Source organism: Notolabrus celidotus, chromosome 15, assembly GCF_009762535.1.
Source record: "Notolabrus celidotus isolate fNotCel1 chromosome 15, fNotCel1.pri, whole genome shotgun sequence".
In the NCBI taxonomy this organism is placed as follows: domain Eukaryota; kingdom Metazoa; phylum Chordata; class Actinopteri; order Labriformes; family Labridae; genus Notolabrus; species Notolabrus celidotus.
The window spans coordinates 12,727,680-12,742,504 of record NC_048286.1 but is presented as its reverse complement, the minus strand read 5'-3'; the positions used below and the strand labels follow the sequence as shown (position 1 = coordinate 12,742,504).

Here is a 14,825-nt window from a genome sequence, read left to right as displayed (position 1 = left end):
CCTCTCAGTGAGGTCTTCAAGAAGACTCTCCTAAGAAGGAACAGATGTAGCCACGATACACAGCCTCCCCTCCATCACCTGTATCCTATACCCTCACTTGTCATTTGCTGCCATGCTGACCAATCAAAGCAAAGTTCTGCTGTGAGCAGAGCTGGGGCTGAACACTGAGAGCTAAGCAGCAAAAGGAAAAAACTAGGAGCCGGCTCTTCTGATTCACTATAAAGCATCGGCTCTGAGAGCCGATGCTTTATAGTGAATATCAACTTCTTTATATAAATATCAACTTCTTAGCAGGATGAATATTATGATTAAGCAGGTATATTTTGAGTTTGAGTTGAGTTGAGACACATTTGTGGCCATTTTTGTCATTCAGTTCTATTTAGGTCATTAATGCACTGATCCTCTGATCATTATTATTATTTATTTACTTCAGTAAGGCAGCTTCCTGATTCCTTTGCAGGCACTTTTGTTTTTTTCTTAGCTCATTTTATATTTTTTGAGAAAAGAGAAAGCTGAGATGTTACCCATCATTGTTACTTGGTTGCACTAATAAAGTGAAGTGCTGTACAGCTGTGGTTGCATTACTCTATTATCAATTTGCCATAATTTTTAAGTATGTGATAGATGATTTCATTGATAGCCATAGACTACATGTCTTTCAATGTAGACTTCCACTGAGAGGAACATATTAGACTATTTAGAAACTAAATTAGGAACCAAATTTAGACTGTCATACCAGCTTGATCATCACTGAAAATGTCCTGGAAAGTCCTGGAAAATGATCTCTGGAAAAGAGTGGGAACCCTGAGATAGCGCCCCCCAATGTTTAAGATTCAACCCTGTACATGAACCGATTGTCAACTGTCTCACCAGACTCGAGACATCAAATTGAGAAGGACACTTTGTTTTTATAAAGATGTCATATTAAAGAAGATAAATGAAATGAAACAAGTTGTCCTTCTAAGAGAAATCTGATCTCAAATGAACCATTTTAGCAAAGATTTTTAGCTTCCTTTCTCTGCATGTGGATTTCACAACTGAGCCTCATATTGGACTTCAGTTCAGTAATGTTGCTATGTACTTGTCAGCTCCTTGTTGACAATCACCAGGAGCTGATCTTACTCCTAAAGAGAACTTGGTGAGTTCAGTAAACCCAGTCTACAGCTATGCACTGAACACAGCTATGTCACAGTCAGGGAAGCTGTAGATCCACTGTGCGCGAAAACAAAAACCCTTCTCATTGCCTTGTACTATATTTTAGACTTGCCCTAAATAAAATATAATGTAGGTCCCTGAAGTGTGCTATCTTTTCACAGAAGACTTCAACGCACCATTTGCCTGATACTCAAAGATTACTGAGTTAATTAGCTGTAAATATTTGGGCCAAAAACATCAAAACATAACCTATAATCTAAAAATAGCATATTTTTCTGTGAGAACTTGCGTTTCCTGTTATTGTGTCCTTTTTTTTCCCGTGTGAGAGCTAACTCACGTCATCCTGAGACGAGATGAAACACCATGTTCCACTTACTGTCTCATTACTCTGAGAAGGGGAAGAGGAAATCAGAAATTGAGACACGGGAGAGGATGAGAGAGAGGAGAGGATGGAGGTTGACGGGCAGAAGCAATCCAGAGACGAGGCTGTTGGGAACTATTTGCATTTTCATCTCTTGTGGTTTGATAAAGAGGTGTGTTATGAACATGTAACCTTGTTGGCATCGATCACGCTCCTCGCCTGGGCAGCGTTGATTGGAGGAGACCTTTCATCACACAGCACATACGTCAATGCTAAGAAGATTTTCATCTTATATACCTGGACTGAACCTAGCTCTTCCTCTTCTTTGCAGCTCCATGTGCATGAATCACATGCCATGCATTTTGACTACTTTTGATCAAATGCCTTTTTTTTTTTTATGTATTTTTATTTGGAAAGGGTAACAATACAAAATGTACAACACTTCGATAATTGTATTCATCCTTTTCCAGTCTTTTATATGTGTATGCATAGAGATAAATAGTATGTACAGATAGCCACTTAGTGCTGAAATGTTTCTGTCCTCCATTTTTCCAGGTGAATGCATCCATTCATACTCTTGACATTTAAACACATACATTAATCCTCACCTATTCAGTCAGTAATCAACACTCATTTTCCTGCATACATCCATTACACAAACCATCAGATATAACTATTTAAATAAGAACTTTTGATCAATTGCAACAGAAAAATGTACACCCAAAATAAAATAGTTCTGATTAATCATTATTAACCTTGAGATAGTGTGTGGTGGTGTCTGTATCTGCAGAAACATCAGTCATTGTGTTTTGCTTTGAAGCTGTCAGTCAACAGTCCACAGGTCAGGAATAATGGAAAGCATACAGGGATCAGGTGATATCCCTGTCTCTCTCCTTTGGTCTCAGTCGTAATGAGATGCTCAAGGGGAGGCAGTGGCTCAGTGTGGAGTTGGTTGTCTCCCTAGGTCGGGGTCCTTGGGCAACACACTTAACTTTCCCCAGTGGCTGTGCCATTGTTGTGTAAATGGGTTAAGTTACTGATGGGTGATTTACCTGGCAGCCTTTGCCATCAGTGTGTGGATGTGGTGTGAATGGGTGAATGTGACATGTAATGTTAAAGAGATTTGAGTGGTATGAAGACCTGATGAAGTGCTATACAAACACAGCCCAGCTACCTTTTATCATAACAGGACTTATCAAAGCATCAGTACTTGCAGACCTGTGAGTAAGATCAGTTAGCAGTGTATGGCTGTGATGGAGAGCGGAGCAGGGACACATGCACACACACACACACACACACACCAGAGCTGGCAGGGAGAAGCACAATTCCATCAGCAGACAAACTAAATCTGGCTTCAACCTGCACATTTATGTAGAGGTGTCTATGTGTTTAAAAGTTCTACTCTTTCTGTTTCACCACTTTGTTTTTACTAACGGCGCTCGCTCTCTCAACTTCCTGTCTATTGTCTCCAACACTGCTGCTGTCTTTTGCTCGCTGCAGTGTTTGGCTGACAGTAAGACTGTTTTTTCATCAACTTTGGTACATTTCTATTCTTTTGAATACAAAAGTAAGGATGGCTTATACGTTTAGGGCATGTGGTATTGAAGTGTTTTTTCAAAATTGACAATCTAGGCCCCACTCTGCTTCAAACACCATCTAGACCCTTTGAATTTATGGCCAGAGCGCCTTCTCATTCTCCACTCCATCATTTTAAGTACAATGTCATGTGAGCCCATGAATGTGCAAGTGCCCCTTTTGTTATGGAGTGAGGTTTTCCACCATCTCTCCAGAGAATTTCCATTACTTTTTATTTGGCTGTCCAGTCAGTGTTGAGGGTGAACACAGTCATTTAAAGTAATACGTAAAAGTGTGTGCACTATCTTGATCCAGGAAGCTGCGTTCAGCCCCCTCTGCTGCATTTCTTTGGCCTCTCCTCTTGCTCTACATAGCTGAATACCCGTGCCAGCAAAAAATAGGCATGCATCCTCTTCCTAGGAATCTTCTGTACTTCTGTGTGTTTACAAATGCCATGTCTGATGTTTGTGGTGTATTTTGGTTGCTAGTTAGCAATAGAAGTGAAAGAAAGAAGGCAGAGAAATCAAAGGTAAATAGCCTGGAGGTCTTTCTTGTTCCTAACCACGTTGTTGTACATGTGAAATGACTCAGCTTCTCTCTTCTGCCCAGAAGCTTTGAGCTGTACTGCAAAAACTAACCGAGAATTGGCATTTTTTCATACTTAATCCTGACCCAAATGGATAGAGATGGGGTTGAAAATTGTGAAAACAATCTTCTGTGTTTAATTTGCGACAAATAAAAGCACAAGAGCATTTAAACATGGCGGAGCAATCCTTCTAATACAAGTAGACCCATTCATTGTTAGATGGAAATTCAATTTCTTTTTGAAATTATATTTATGGGCTTTTTTGCCTGTATTGATAGGACAGCTGAAGAGACAGAAAACTTGGAGAGTAGAGAGTGGGGGAAGACATGCAGCAAATGGCCGTGACAGGGATTTGAACCTGCAACCTCTGCGATGAGGACTATAGCCTCTGTACGCGGGGCGCGTGAGGCTGATTTATACTTCTAAATAAAAAAATGTTTTGTTTAATTTATCCCAAATTTCATGAAGCATCTGGGAACTGTAGTTTGAAGTAGATTTTGCTCCAGCAGAGGCAATTCTGTAATCAATTGTTTCAATTTCCAGCTCCTAACTGATACAGTTACACTGAGATATTTGAGCAGCCTTACTGTGCTTGTATGATAAACTCAAAATAAACTACAGTAGCTGAGTTCAGTGTAGTGAAAAATCATGTCAGTCCGTGCCAAACTGTGGCTCACTGGTGTATTTTTAATAAAACAATGGAGCTCTATGACACAGAAAGATGATATTTATCTGGCTTTGGATACACAGACTGTACTCACAAGAAAGATCTAATAAATGCTCATTTTAGTGTTTTCATAAAACATTTTAAGACTCAAAAAGCAGCAACTTTATGTCTAATATCTTTCATTAAAACAGTGTGTTACTCAATATTACAACTCGTAAAAAATGGAAGGTACCTGATTTATTTCGTCTTTGCTTGTATTACACATCAACAAATATGATCCTCCATCCTATGTTTATAGATTTGGAGTGACAAACATGCTGAATCAGGCTTTTATTCAAACATGTGATGCTCTACAAATGAACCCTATTTCTAGCATCGAAGAAGACCTTGTACTAATGAGTGATATTTTGCTGCAGAATGAGGGCTCAGACTCTGCTCGTGCTTGCAGGGCTTTGGTTGGAGCCCAAACAGCAAAGCCTGCTCATATATTTTAATGATCCTGGCTCCCTGAACGAGGCTCTGTATTTATGATCCAGGCCAGAGATTTAAAGCCAACCCTTCTTTTTAAATTAGTCTGAACCCACAATCTCAAGCACGCAGACACAGGCGTGAGATATCATTTGATCCCTCTGTACTCAAAGGAATGATGGATAGATTTGTTGAGATATAACATATGGTGTGGCTTCATCACTGAGCAGCGTAATTACCTTTCATGTTGTGTTTACTCTGACTGACTTCAAAGTCTTTGTTTATTATTTTTTCAGGAATATATGTTTTCCCAAGTCTGTGCTTCTTATTAAATGCTGCATTATGCAGAGCGTGTCCCTGGAAACCATTATTTCTGCACACATTGCTTTGATACATGTACAGTTTGGCTTTGAAGCTTAAAGCTCTCTCGTTCTGTCCCTTGCTCCCTACATCCCTTGCTCCCTCTATTGCTTTCTCTCTCCTCACAATCAGTTTTTTCTCTCCTCTTCTTTTCTTATAGTCTGCTCTCTTTGTTATCCTCCTTATCATGCTAACTCATCCTTCTTTTTTTTTGTCCTCAGTGGGGCGTTTGCTGATCGAGTTCAGCACCCAGATGACAATGGAGCGAGTGCAGAAAGAAAACCCCAATGTGACGGAGGGAGGCCGCTACACACCTCCTGACTGTCGGCCCAGATGGAGGGTCTGTTAATGTCTCTCTGTCTCTGAATTTTGACACTTGTTTTTATCAATATGTACCTGAACTCAAACATGTTGTTTGGAAGCATTCTTCTGAAGGTTTATAAATAATTCAAAGCATTAAAACTAAAACTTTAAATTGGAAAAAAATCTATAAAATTGATATTTAAGTTATCTTATCTCAATATTTATAGTATATCAAACTGTAAACAAGCAAGTTAAAATATTACAATAAATAAAAGTAGTCAAAACTACTGTATGAGTGGTAATAAATTCTTATTCACGTCATTAAAATCTTTATAAAAGTTGAAGTCCTTTGAAATTATTTGACAGCAAGTTAAATGATCAATACTAAAATTATAAAAAAAAGTTATTAAAAATCCTTAAAAAGTTGAAATTAAATGATGACATCCCTATATGACGTTGGCTCTCTGAAGTCAATGAATGTGTTCCCTTAGAGAAAATAATCTACTGCCTGAGAAATAGGAGTAAAACATTTTAAAAGATACAACATCCTCTTTGGATAATTTGAAAAGCCAGCCATCTCCCAGGATTGACTCGGCCATTGTATTATATAACTGTATTAAAAGTGTCTTGACTATATCACCTTTGAGGTGAGGAGTTAATTTTTGTCTTTCATTGTCTAGACATAAATTTTTCTTGTTAAATATTTAACATTTAATTTGTATTATTTTTAATCACCCACTATCTGTATTTATTCTGTAATATTAATTTGTCATACACTAGTTTTCTTTGTATACGTCTATATTCTGGTCATGTGTTTAAATTTGAAAAAGCAAAATTAAATATAAAAAAGAATCATAAGATGAATACAGAAATGTTTTAAGTTGAAACTAAGTTGGTACAAAATATTAAATAATTGTATGTTTTATTTATTTAGATTTTAAATGTTTCTTTAAATATTAATTGAATATTGAGATATGCAATGCGATTTAAACACAGTTAAAAGTTGAAGTTACCAAGTCAAAATTCTGAAATGCACAGTCAAAGACGAGTTAAGATAAGTTTGTCAAAAGTATGATATATTAAAATGGAAATAATTATTATCAATTTAAAATGATTGACTGTAACAATCAGAGTCAAAAGTAAAAGGCACCAGATTCAAATTTTGACATAGAGCCTTCAATATTTTGCTCGTTTTACTTACCGTAATGGCTTGAATATAGGACCACCCGATTTTAAGACGAGCTCCCCCTTTCAAGAGTAATTTATAGAACAAGACTCTTTGGAATCTTGTTTTTAAAATTATATTTGTCACATTTAGATGGAATAATGTGATCATGTGTAAATGAGACACTTGTGTCTCTATTTTAATACCATATAAATGAATATAGCCTGCAGTCTACCAGGTGGGTGATAGCTCTGGTAAAGGGCAAACCTTTGTTCAGATTTTTCAGTGACACACTCACCTGCATTTTAAGACGATCTTTCCTTGCTTGCCATCTTCTGACATGATGCCATATTTTCTGAGCTATTCAACAGTTGTTTAATCGGCTGCGTTGATAACCATTATCTTGAAAGAGGAAATAACTCTGCCTCAGTTGTCAGTTTCCTTGTGCTACTTTTGTGCAACTTTATTCACCGTGTCCATCCATCTTTCATCCCCCTGCTACGACATTTAATTGACATCTAATCACCAAGCCCAGAATATAAGATGATCCCACTTTTTTTAGATGTATTTCAAGGAATTAAACCCAGTCTGGTATTTGGGTCAGTTCAGTACTTATTTATTTACCTCAAAGGGGATTATTTATTCATCCTTTTTATTTTTTTATCATGTCAAACTTTTCCCAAACTTTTTTCTTTTCCTGGCAGAAAAGGGCTTCCATACTTCTCTTATGCCAGTATGCCAGTAGCCATGCACACTGTCACAGACACTTTTTCCACAGTGATACTGCAAAACATTTGGTAAAAACAAAATTAATCCACTTAAGTGTTCAAAGTAAGGTCAGGGTGCTTTCTTTTGCAGCTGAGATAGTTTCACTCTTCATAGCACCTGACTCTACAGAAACCAAGGATAGAGCGTCGCCTGTCTCCACCTGAGAGCATCATCACTGTGAACTTACACGCTAGATTAGAGTTCAACCTTGGACTGTTTGGACAGCTGAGAACGACTCACTTAGAGCACAGAGATACAAGATGGCCTCAGATCTGCCTCAAATCTGTAACGCTATTGAGAGTTCATCCTTGAGCTGCTTCATTCATAATGAATGAACACCAACTTTATGTGACAGTAACTAGGGGATGATACTGAAATAAATTTCCAGTGCAGAGCAATTCACAGCAAGGTGAAGCAGAGTTCATTTAGACAGAATTACTCAAACAAATATCTTTGGGAAACTTAAACAGGGGCGTTGTCCAAAAATCTTCATTCACGCCAACAGAAAAATTTCACATAGGACATCTTTACATATTTATTTTTGGTTTTCCTACTTGTGTCATAGAAACAGATAACCAACCAACATTTCCCTTGTTGTTCAGGTGGCCCTCATCATCCCGTTCCGTCACAGAGAAAACCACCTGAAGTACTGGCTCCACTACCTCCACCCTATCCTCCGACGGCAGAAGATCGACTATGGCATCTACATCATCAACCAGGTAAGATCAGGCCAGTGTGCACTCACTGTGAAGTCAGAGCAGGACTTCAGGGAGGAAGAAGTGGAGTCAGCATTAGCCAGCAGCCCGCTGTGGTACATGGAGGATAATCTTGTTTACGCTTTGTTGTTTATGGTTTGTTGAACGAGGAAAATATGTTCAAGTAGAGCTTTAACAGTCATGTGCACACACCCTCTGTGTGCAACCATAGGTGTACAAAGCAGACTCTCAAATGTTGTTTCTCTGGAGAGCTAACGCTGCTATCCTTCATGTTGGTTGATGGAGATGAGAAAGAATTCCATGTTAAGGACTTGTCCTGAAAGGTTAATATTCTGGGCATTGAGCATATAACACAACATCCACTTATTTTGATTTGATGAAATTACACTTATTTTGTCCCTGTGAGGCTTCCATACTTAGTTTGTTTTCAGGCGGATAATTTTGAAAAACCCTCCTCCCCTCGGAGCTCCTGCAAAACGACGCCCCCACGACCATATGATCGTGACTGATTCAAAACCGGTCCTCACTAATACATTATCATAGTGAAAGTTAAAAACACAAACAAACATGGCTATTATTAGTACTCACAACTGTCATGCTAGCATTATCTAGTTGTCCTGGTGACATGATATCAGGAGAAAAGTTATAACACATATAATACTGTAACAGTTCTACTGTTTGTTAAACGTGTTCAATGTAGATGCTCTTAGTTCCTACAGTGTTGACAGTCAGTGAAGGCATCAGGAGAGGTGTAGAGTGTGCAACTCGAGCGGGAGAGACAAGAGGAGAAGTTCTTCATTCATTCGAACATTGACTGTTGTTTCGTCGGTTGTCGTGATCACAGCCGACAGTGACCGGTTATTAAAGCTCAACATGTTCAGGAATCGTCTCATCATCCCCACAGCGTCCGGACGGACGCTACAATATATATACATTTTCTGTAGGACTTACTGAACGTCATTCATTCTTCTGCTTGTCAGAGCCCCCGTGGTGAGAGCTTTTTAGACTCTGATCCGGACTACAGTCATCTGGTCAGAGGGGGCAGGCCCGAGGTCGAGCGAGAGGGGCAGTAAATAGAGGCAGGGGAAGCAGCGGCAGGAGACGGGAACTCGGAGTGCACGCCGGGGAAATGTACGCGCAGGAGGCGGGCAGAACGGCAGGACGGGATTTGATTGGTTTAATAAATTGGACCCTAAAGGCGGTGAATGGTTAGTGTTTTCCCAGGTTTACTCCGGCTGAAGATTGCAGTTTTTTTCACTCTTTTTTAAGAACACATTATGTATTGATTGCGATCGGGACATAAAGATAATTTAAACCAGTATAAAAAAAAGTGTATCTAAATCTGACTACCAACCCCAAGCTTTAATGCAATTAATTAATATACAATAGGAAGTCAGAAAATTACCTATAATTAACAACATTGCTCTTTTTTTATCAAACCAGCAGTCCCAAAATATATTCAGTGTAATAAAATGGGTCAACACTAAATCCTCACATTAAGAAGTGCAAACCAACAAACTTTGTATTTTTATGTATTTGGTAAATTGAGCTAAATTTAATTTACTATTTCTCAACTTCAACTAAGAGATGAGATTTAGGTCATGATCAAGAAGCATCAATAATTTTTGCTCATAAATAGCTCAGTTTTATGATAAACTATGTTACATGACAAGTGAAAAGGCTGTTGATGCTACCTTTAAACGAGTGTATGACAGGAAGCAGACATGAACCAGATCTGTCAGCTCAGGTTAACTTCTTCAGAGTGAAAGAGTCATCAGAGCTCTGTCGCCACCATCGGGTAATTCTCCTTCATTAATAATGTGGAAAAGGTCTGTTACTTCAGGAAGCGACTGAGAACAAGTCAATTTGCAGGTGTTCAGAGCCCTTCAGGCTGCTCTGTCTCCTCTCCTCAGCACTGACAAAAATAAGTTGATTTTCTGTTATGAGAATGTGTGTGTGTGTGTGTGTGTGTGTGTGTGTGTGTGTGTGTGTGTGTGTGTGTGTGTGTGTGTGTGTGTGTGTGTGTGTGAGAAAGACAATTACCTTTATGACATGTTAGTGCAATAAAACCGGTGTTTTGTTTTGTTGAGTCTTCAAGGTTAGGATAGGTGAGAGTTCTTCTTCCAGATTATGGGTAATGAGCTCTCCTCTCTGCCCTTTCTCTCCCCTGTGGACCGTGCGTAACGCCTTAATCACTCCCCCTGTGGAAGGGACCTTTGGTTCCGCCTGCCCTGCTGTGTTCTTCTCTTGATGTGGCGGCGTTCCAGTGTCTTATTCTTTCACACTCACAAGCACACACACATATATACACATGTATTCTCACTGTGCATGTCTGAATGTTTTTATCTTTAATGTGAAGCTGTTTGCGAGGATAAGGGTGTGTAGGGCTGTTAGAGTGGGTGCAACGTTCAGAGCATTTTGTAACCTGACCTTCCTTTCCTTTTCGTTTCTCTAAGAGCAGACTTGGCTCATCTTAAACTGAAATTTCCTTCCTTGCCTTGACACTTTATATGTTTTTACTTTTTCTCCAGTTTCGTCTCAAAGCAGTGTATTCTGCTCACAGGTCTCAGCACACACAGTGTAGTTTAAGTCAGACTGAAAGCTGGTGTTACAAACATTCAATTTCTGTGTCCCACTTTCGTCAATTGATCTGAACTTATGGAGGCAAACAGACAGGAAAATAATGACAATGTTAATATACTAATAAAAAAAGTTTTAGAAACTATATCAAAACAGAAGTATCAAAGTGCTTCACATGGGAAAAACAACCTTAAAACAATTACAATAAAGTAAAACAGGCAATTTGATTATTTGTGTAATAATGACTAACGTGGAAACTAAGTTTAACACAGGGTATATGGAAACACATTTATACAAGGAAATTCATTTCAAGCTATAAGGAAGGTATTACAAGGAATTTACCCATACTGATGACCACTTTCTGAAGTTTGAAAATGTCTGACATTGGGAAAAAAAGAACTTTAAGTATATTTAAATTCTTCATTTGGTTAAACTTGGTTAAAAAAGAAGCATAAACTTGCGTTTGACAGTCCTTCAAGAAGTCAAGTTTAGTATCTAAAGCATCATCCCTGGAGTGCTGGTTTGGCCTCGGGGTTAAAGCCCTCGCACCAAATACAATCAATCAATCTTTATTTATACGTGCCAAATCACAACAAACGTTATCTCAAGAGGCTTTACAAATGTACTCTATGTTATATTATTTACAAAGACCCAACATCAAGACAGGGTAAGATCCAGTCCCATCTTACAGACAGGACTCTGATCTCCTCTTCATCCACCATGAGGAGAGCACTTTGCAGCATTTAGCTAGTTACAGGGGCAAGGACAAACTTCTTTTAACAGGCAGAAATCTTGAGCAGAACCAGACACATCTGCTGAGACCGAGTTGAGGTTGGTAGAGAGAGAGGGATGATAGTGGTGAGACCGATAGAAGTAGTTGCAGCAGCACAGACTGGCAAATCCACAGCAGCAGGCCATCTGCCACAGCGACTCAGAGGAACCTAAGAGACGAGGGAGCTCAGGGACTTCAGAAAGATCATGGTTGGTAACTTTAATGGGACAGGAAGAGTCTAGAGTATATGTCGCAGAGATCGCTGACCACAAACCTTAGTGTGTTTTCCCCCACTCTCTACTCCCCTACATTTCCTGTCTCTCTTCAGCTCTTCTATCAATAAAGACCAAATACCCCCAAAAATAGAGAAAACAAGAAGTGTAGTGCCTTGATCAAGGATAGTTTTTAGTGTAGAATGTTGGCAAAGAAGATGAAATCTTAAGTCATCACCTGTTGCCAGTGGTGGTGGGTATTCCTGGGTGTTTCACGATATGACACGACACGGATATTGATATTTAGCTCTGGTGTGTTAAATTGTATCACACAAGTCAGGATGACAACATATTGCTGTATAGATGTTGTACCTCACTCCTACTGGACTGACTTATCAGACAACCTGTCCCATAACGTGCACCTTATGTTCCACTTTTTTCTCACCCCCTGGTGATACGATGATATTGTTGACGGTAAAGTGAGTTAAGCATCTTTCGCTCATTCACCTGCACTCAGTTTCACTGCCTGACTTGAATTATCTGTACACCCATCACAGTTTTCACCAGGTTGTGATTTCAAAGTTCAGAGGGCTTTGTTTGAAGTGGAAATAACTCTTGTGTATTTTTGAAACCCACTTGAACTGAATTAGATCCATAAAAGCAGAGCGCATTACCTCATGAAACCATTCTGCTGCTGTTGCATTGTGTGCTTGCAATCATTTCTGCCTCTGGTTTCATGATGAGTTTTTGCACTGACCCAAAGCTTACCAGTGAATTAAACTCCACAGCTGGAGGTACCTTCAAGACTTTTACTACAGGTGATCATTAACGCAGATAGAGACCTTCATTAAAACTATAAATAAATATATATATACTACAGACTGTTCCCAAAAATACTGACTCATCAGGAACCGCTGAAGGGTAAAAGAAACTTTTGGTTTCTCCTCGATTTAAATTAAGATATTATACTAATTGGTAAGGAAGGGCATCTGGAGGTTATACATTTTTTATTCAGCAGTTGCACACCTAATATTATCATTGTGTAATTCTGCAATTAGCTCTTTGCTCAATTAACGCTTTAATATGCAGGATTTATGTTACAGTGTAGCTCTGGCCAAAACTCCAAATGAGGCTGAACAGTGAAGTTGGAGACGGATTTTATAACTTTGCTAAAAATGTCTATTACACCAGTTTATACTGCTGTTTTTATGAGCACCTTGAATCACTCTTATATCCAGATGCTTGGTGGACATGGCCTTATCCCAATATTTGGAAATAAAAGGAAAGGGCTTCCAGACATCCCCCCCCGCCCAAAATAAATAACTAAATAAATAGATAATCCACACAAACATCAAAAGTACTCAATTATTGTTATAATTTGGGAAGTTTTGATCACCTTTCCTTTGTTTAAAACCCTCAAAAACACCTGGATTTCCTTCTTAGAGATATCAAACTGTCTGACAAGCTGACACAAAGTCCCCAAAATCAGACAGTGAAGCAGGCAAACTACAAACAGATTGAGGGGAGCCAAATCAGAGTGACAGAGGGGTGGTTTGTTGACAAGAAGTCCTGATGTATCAGACACTATGGCCGATGGAACCTCAACGCCTGGTGCCACATTGTGAGTGGAAGGTCAAAAGTGCTGCTCAAGTGTTAAATGAGCTAAAGAAAGGATCTCCCGCTCCCGTTTCTGGGTGACACGGCAGCAGGTTGTATAGGTTTGTACACCTTCAGGTTGAAAGCTTAAAGAGATACAAACAGCTGTCCTGGCTGCAACTGCATCTCAGATTTGTGCATGCATGAACAAACAAGGAACTTATTGATGGATATTCAAAATCAGGCTCACCCAAGTGGTTTGAAGCCCACCAAAATACACCGTAGTCTGACATTGACTTGCAAAGTTAAGATTACAGCGATCTGATATATACTGGAAACGTTAGACGATAATTGTCACAGTTACACGCACAAGTAACCAAAGAACCCGGGCTCTTCCCATCAACCCCCACTTACGTGATTATGAGTCACTCAGAGGAGGATCAGGTGACCTCCTGGTGATGTGGCCAGTTCATTGACCTTAGTATCAGGCCAGTGTCAAATATGTATGATAAAACGTCAAAAAATGATATATGATAATAATAGATTTCATTTATGTAGCACCATAACACAGTTCCAAATCAAGCCAATATAACAGTAAAACAGGATTCACATCAAACCAAGTAAAATTAAAAACAGGCAATCAAGGGAATTTCTCAAAGACGGCCTTCCTGGAAACTTAAGTGCGTTTTTTTTGGAGGGGGCGGCGTTTTTTCCTTTAATGGATAGGACAGCTGAAGAGAGACAGGAAATGTGGGGAGTAAAGAGCAGGGGAAAGACATGCAGCAGATTTTCAAGGCCAGGAGTCGAACCTGCAACTGTTGCAACGAGGACTATAGCCTTTGTATATGGGCCACGTGCCTAAACCACTAGGCCAACGGCTCCCCTAAATGTAGATTTTAAGGATTAATTTAAAAGAAGGTACCAATTGTGCTGACCTCACTTCCTCAGGTAGGGAGTTCCACATATGCTGGGCCCTCACAGATAACGCCCTATCACCTTTAGTGACAAGGCGGCTGAAGGAATAGAGAGGAGACATCTACCCAAGGAACGTAAGCAGCGGCTTCACGGTGAATCTGTGATGTATGTGGGAGCAAGTTTATGTAGAGCTTTAAAAGTGATGAATACAAGTGTAAAATCAGTCCTGTACCTTTAAGAGTAGCCAGTGAAGGGATGCAAGAACTTGTCTAGAGTCGTTGTCTCTTGGTGTTAGTTAATAGTCTGGCTGCTGAGTTTTGGATGAGCTGTAGGCGAGAAATAGATTTTTGACATAGACCAGAAAACAGGGAATTGCTATAGTGATAAAATTTGAGGTCTGAGTAAGGGAGGAAGTGTTTTGACTTCTGTAATATTCCTAACAGTCCTTCAGAAGAACTTAATTCATTTGTTTTATGTAATTTATATATTATTTTGTTTGTATTAGTGGACTACACAAGCCCAACTCAGAGCTAGCAAAGATTCATAATGTGAAACAAAAGTCCAGCCAAAACTCTGATGCAAAAGAAAGCTCTGAAATGTTTTATCTAATGAGTTTATGTTTGATG

At 39.2% G+C, this 14,825-nt stretch overlaps 1 protein-coding gene across 3 annotated transcripts in view; it reads left to right on the top strand.

The window, feature by feature from the left end:
- The window catches only part of b4galt2 (UDP-Gal:betaGlcNAc beta 1,4- galactosyltransferase, polypeptide 2), a 221,180-nt gene that overhangs the window by 101,368 nt on the left and 104,987 nt on the right, over positions 1–14,825 (top strand). For all 3 annotated transcript variants that reach the window (XM_034703800.1, XM_034703802.1, XM_034703801.1), the window contains 2 exons: positions 5,394–5,512; positions 8,011–8,127. In XM_034703800.1, coding sequence (XP_034559691.1) covers positions 5,394–5,512; positions 8,011–8,127 — 236 coding nt within the window. The remainder of the gene's footprint in view (positions 1–5,393; positions 5,513–8,010; positions 8,128–14,825) is intronic.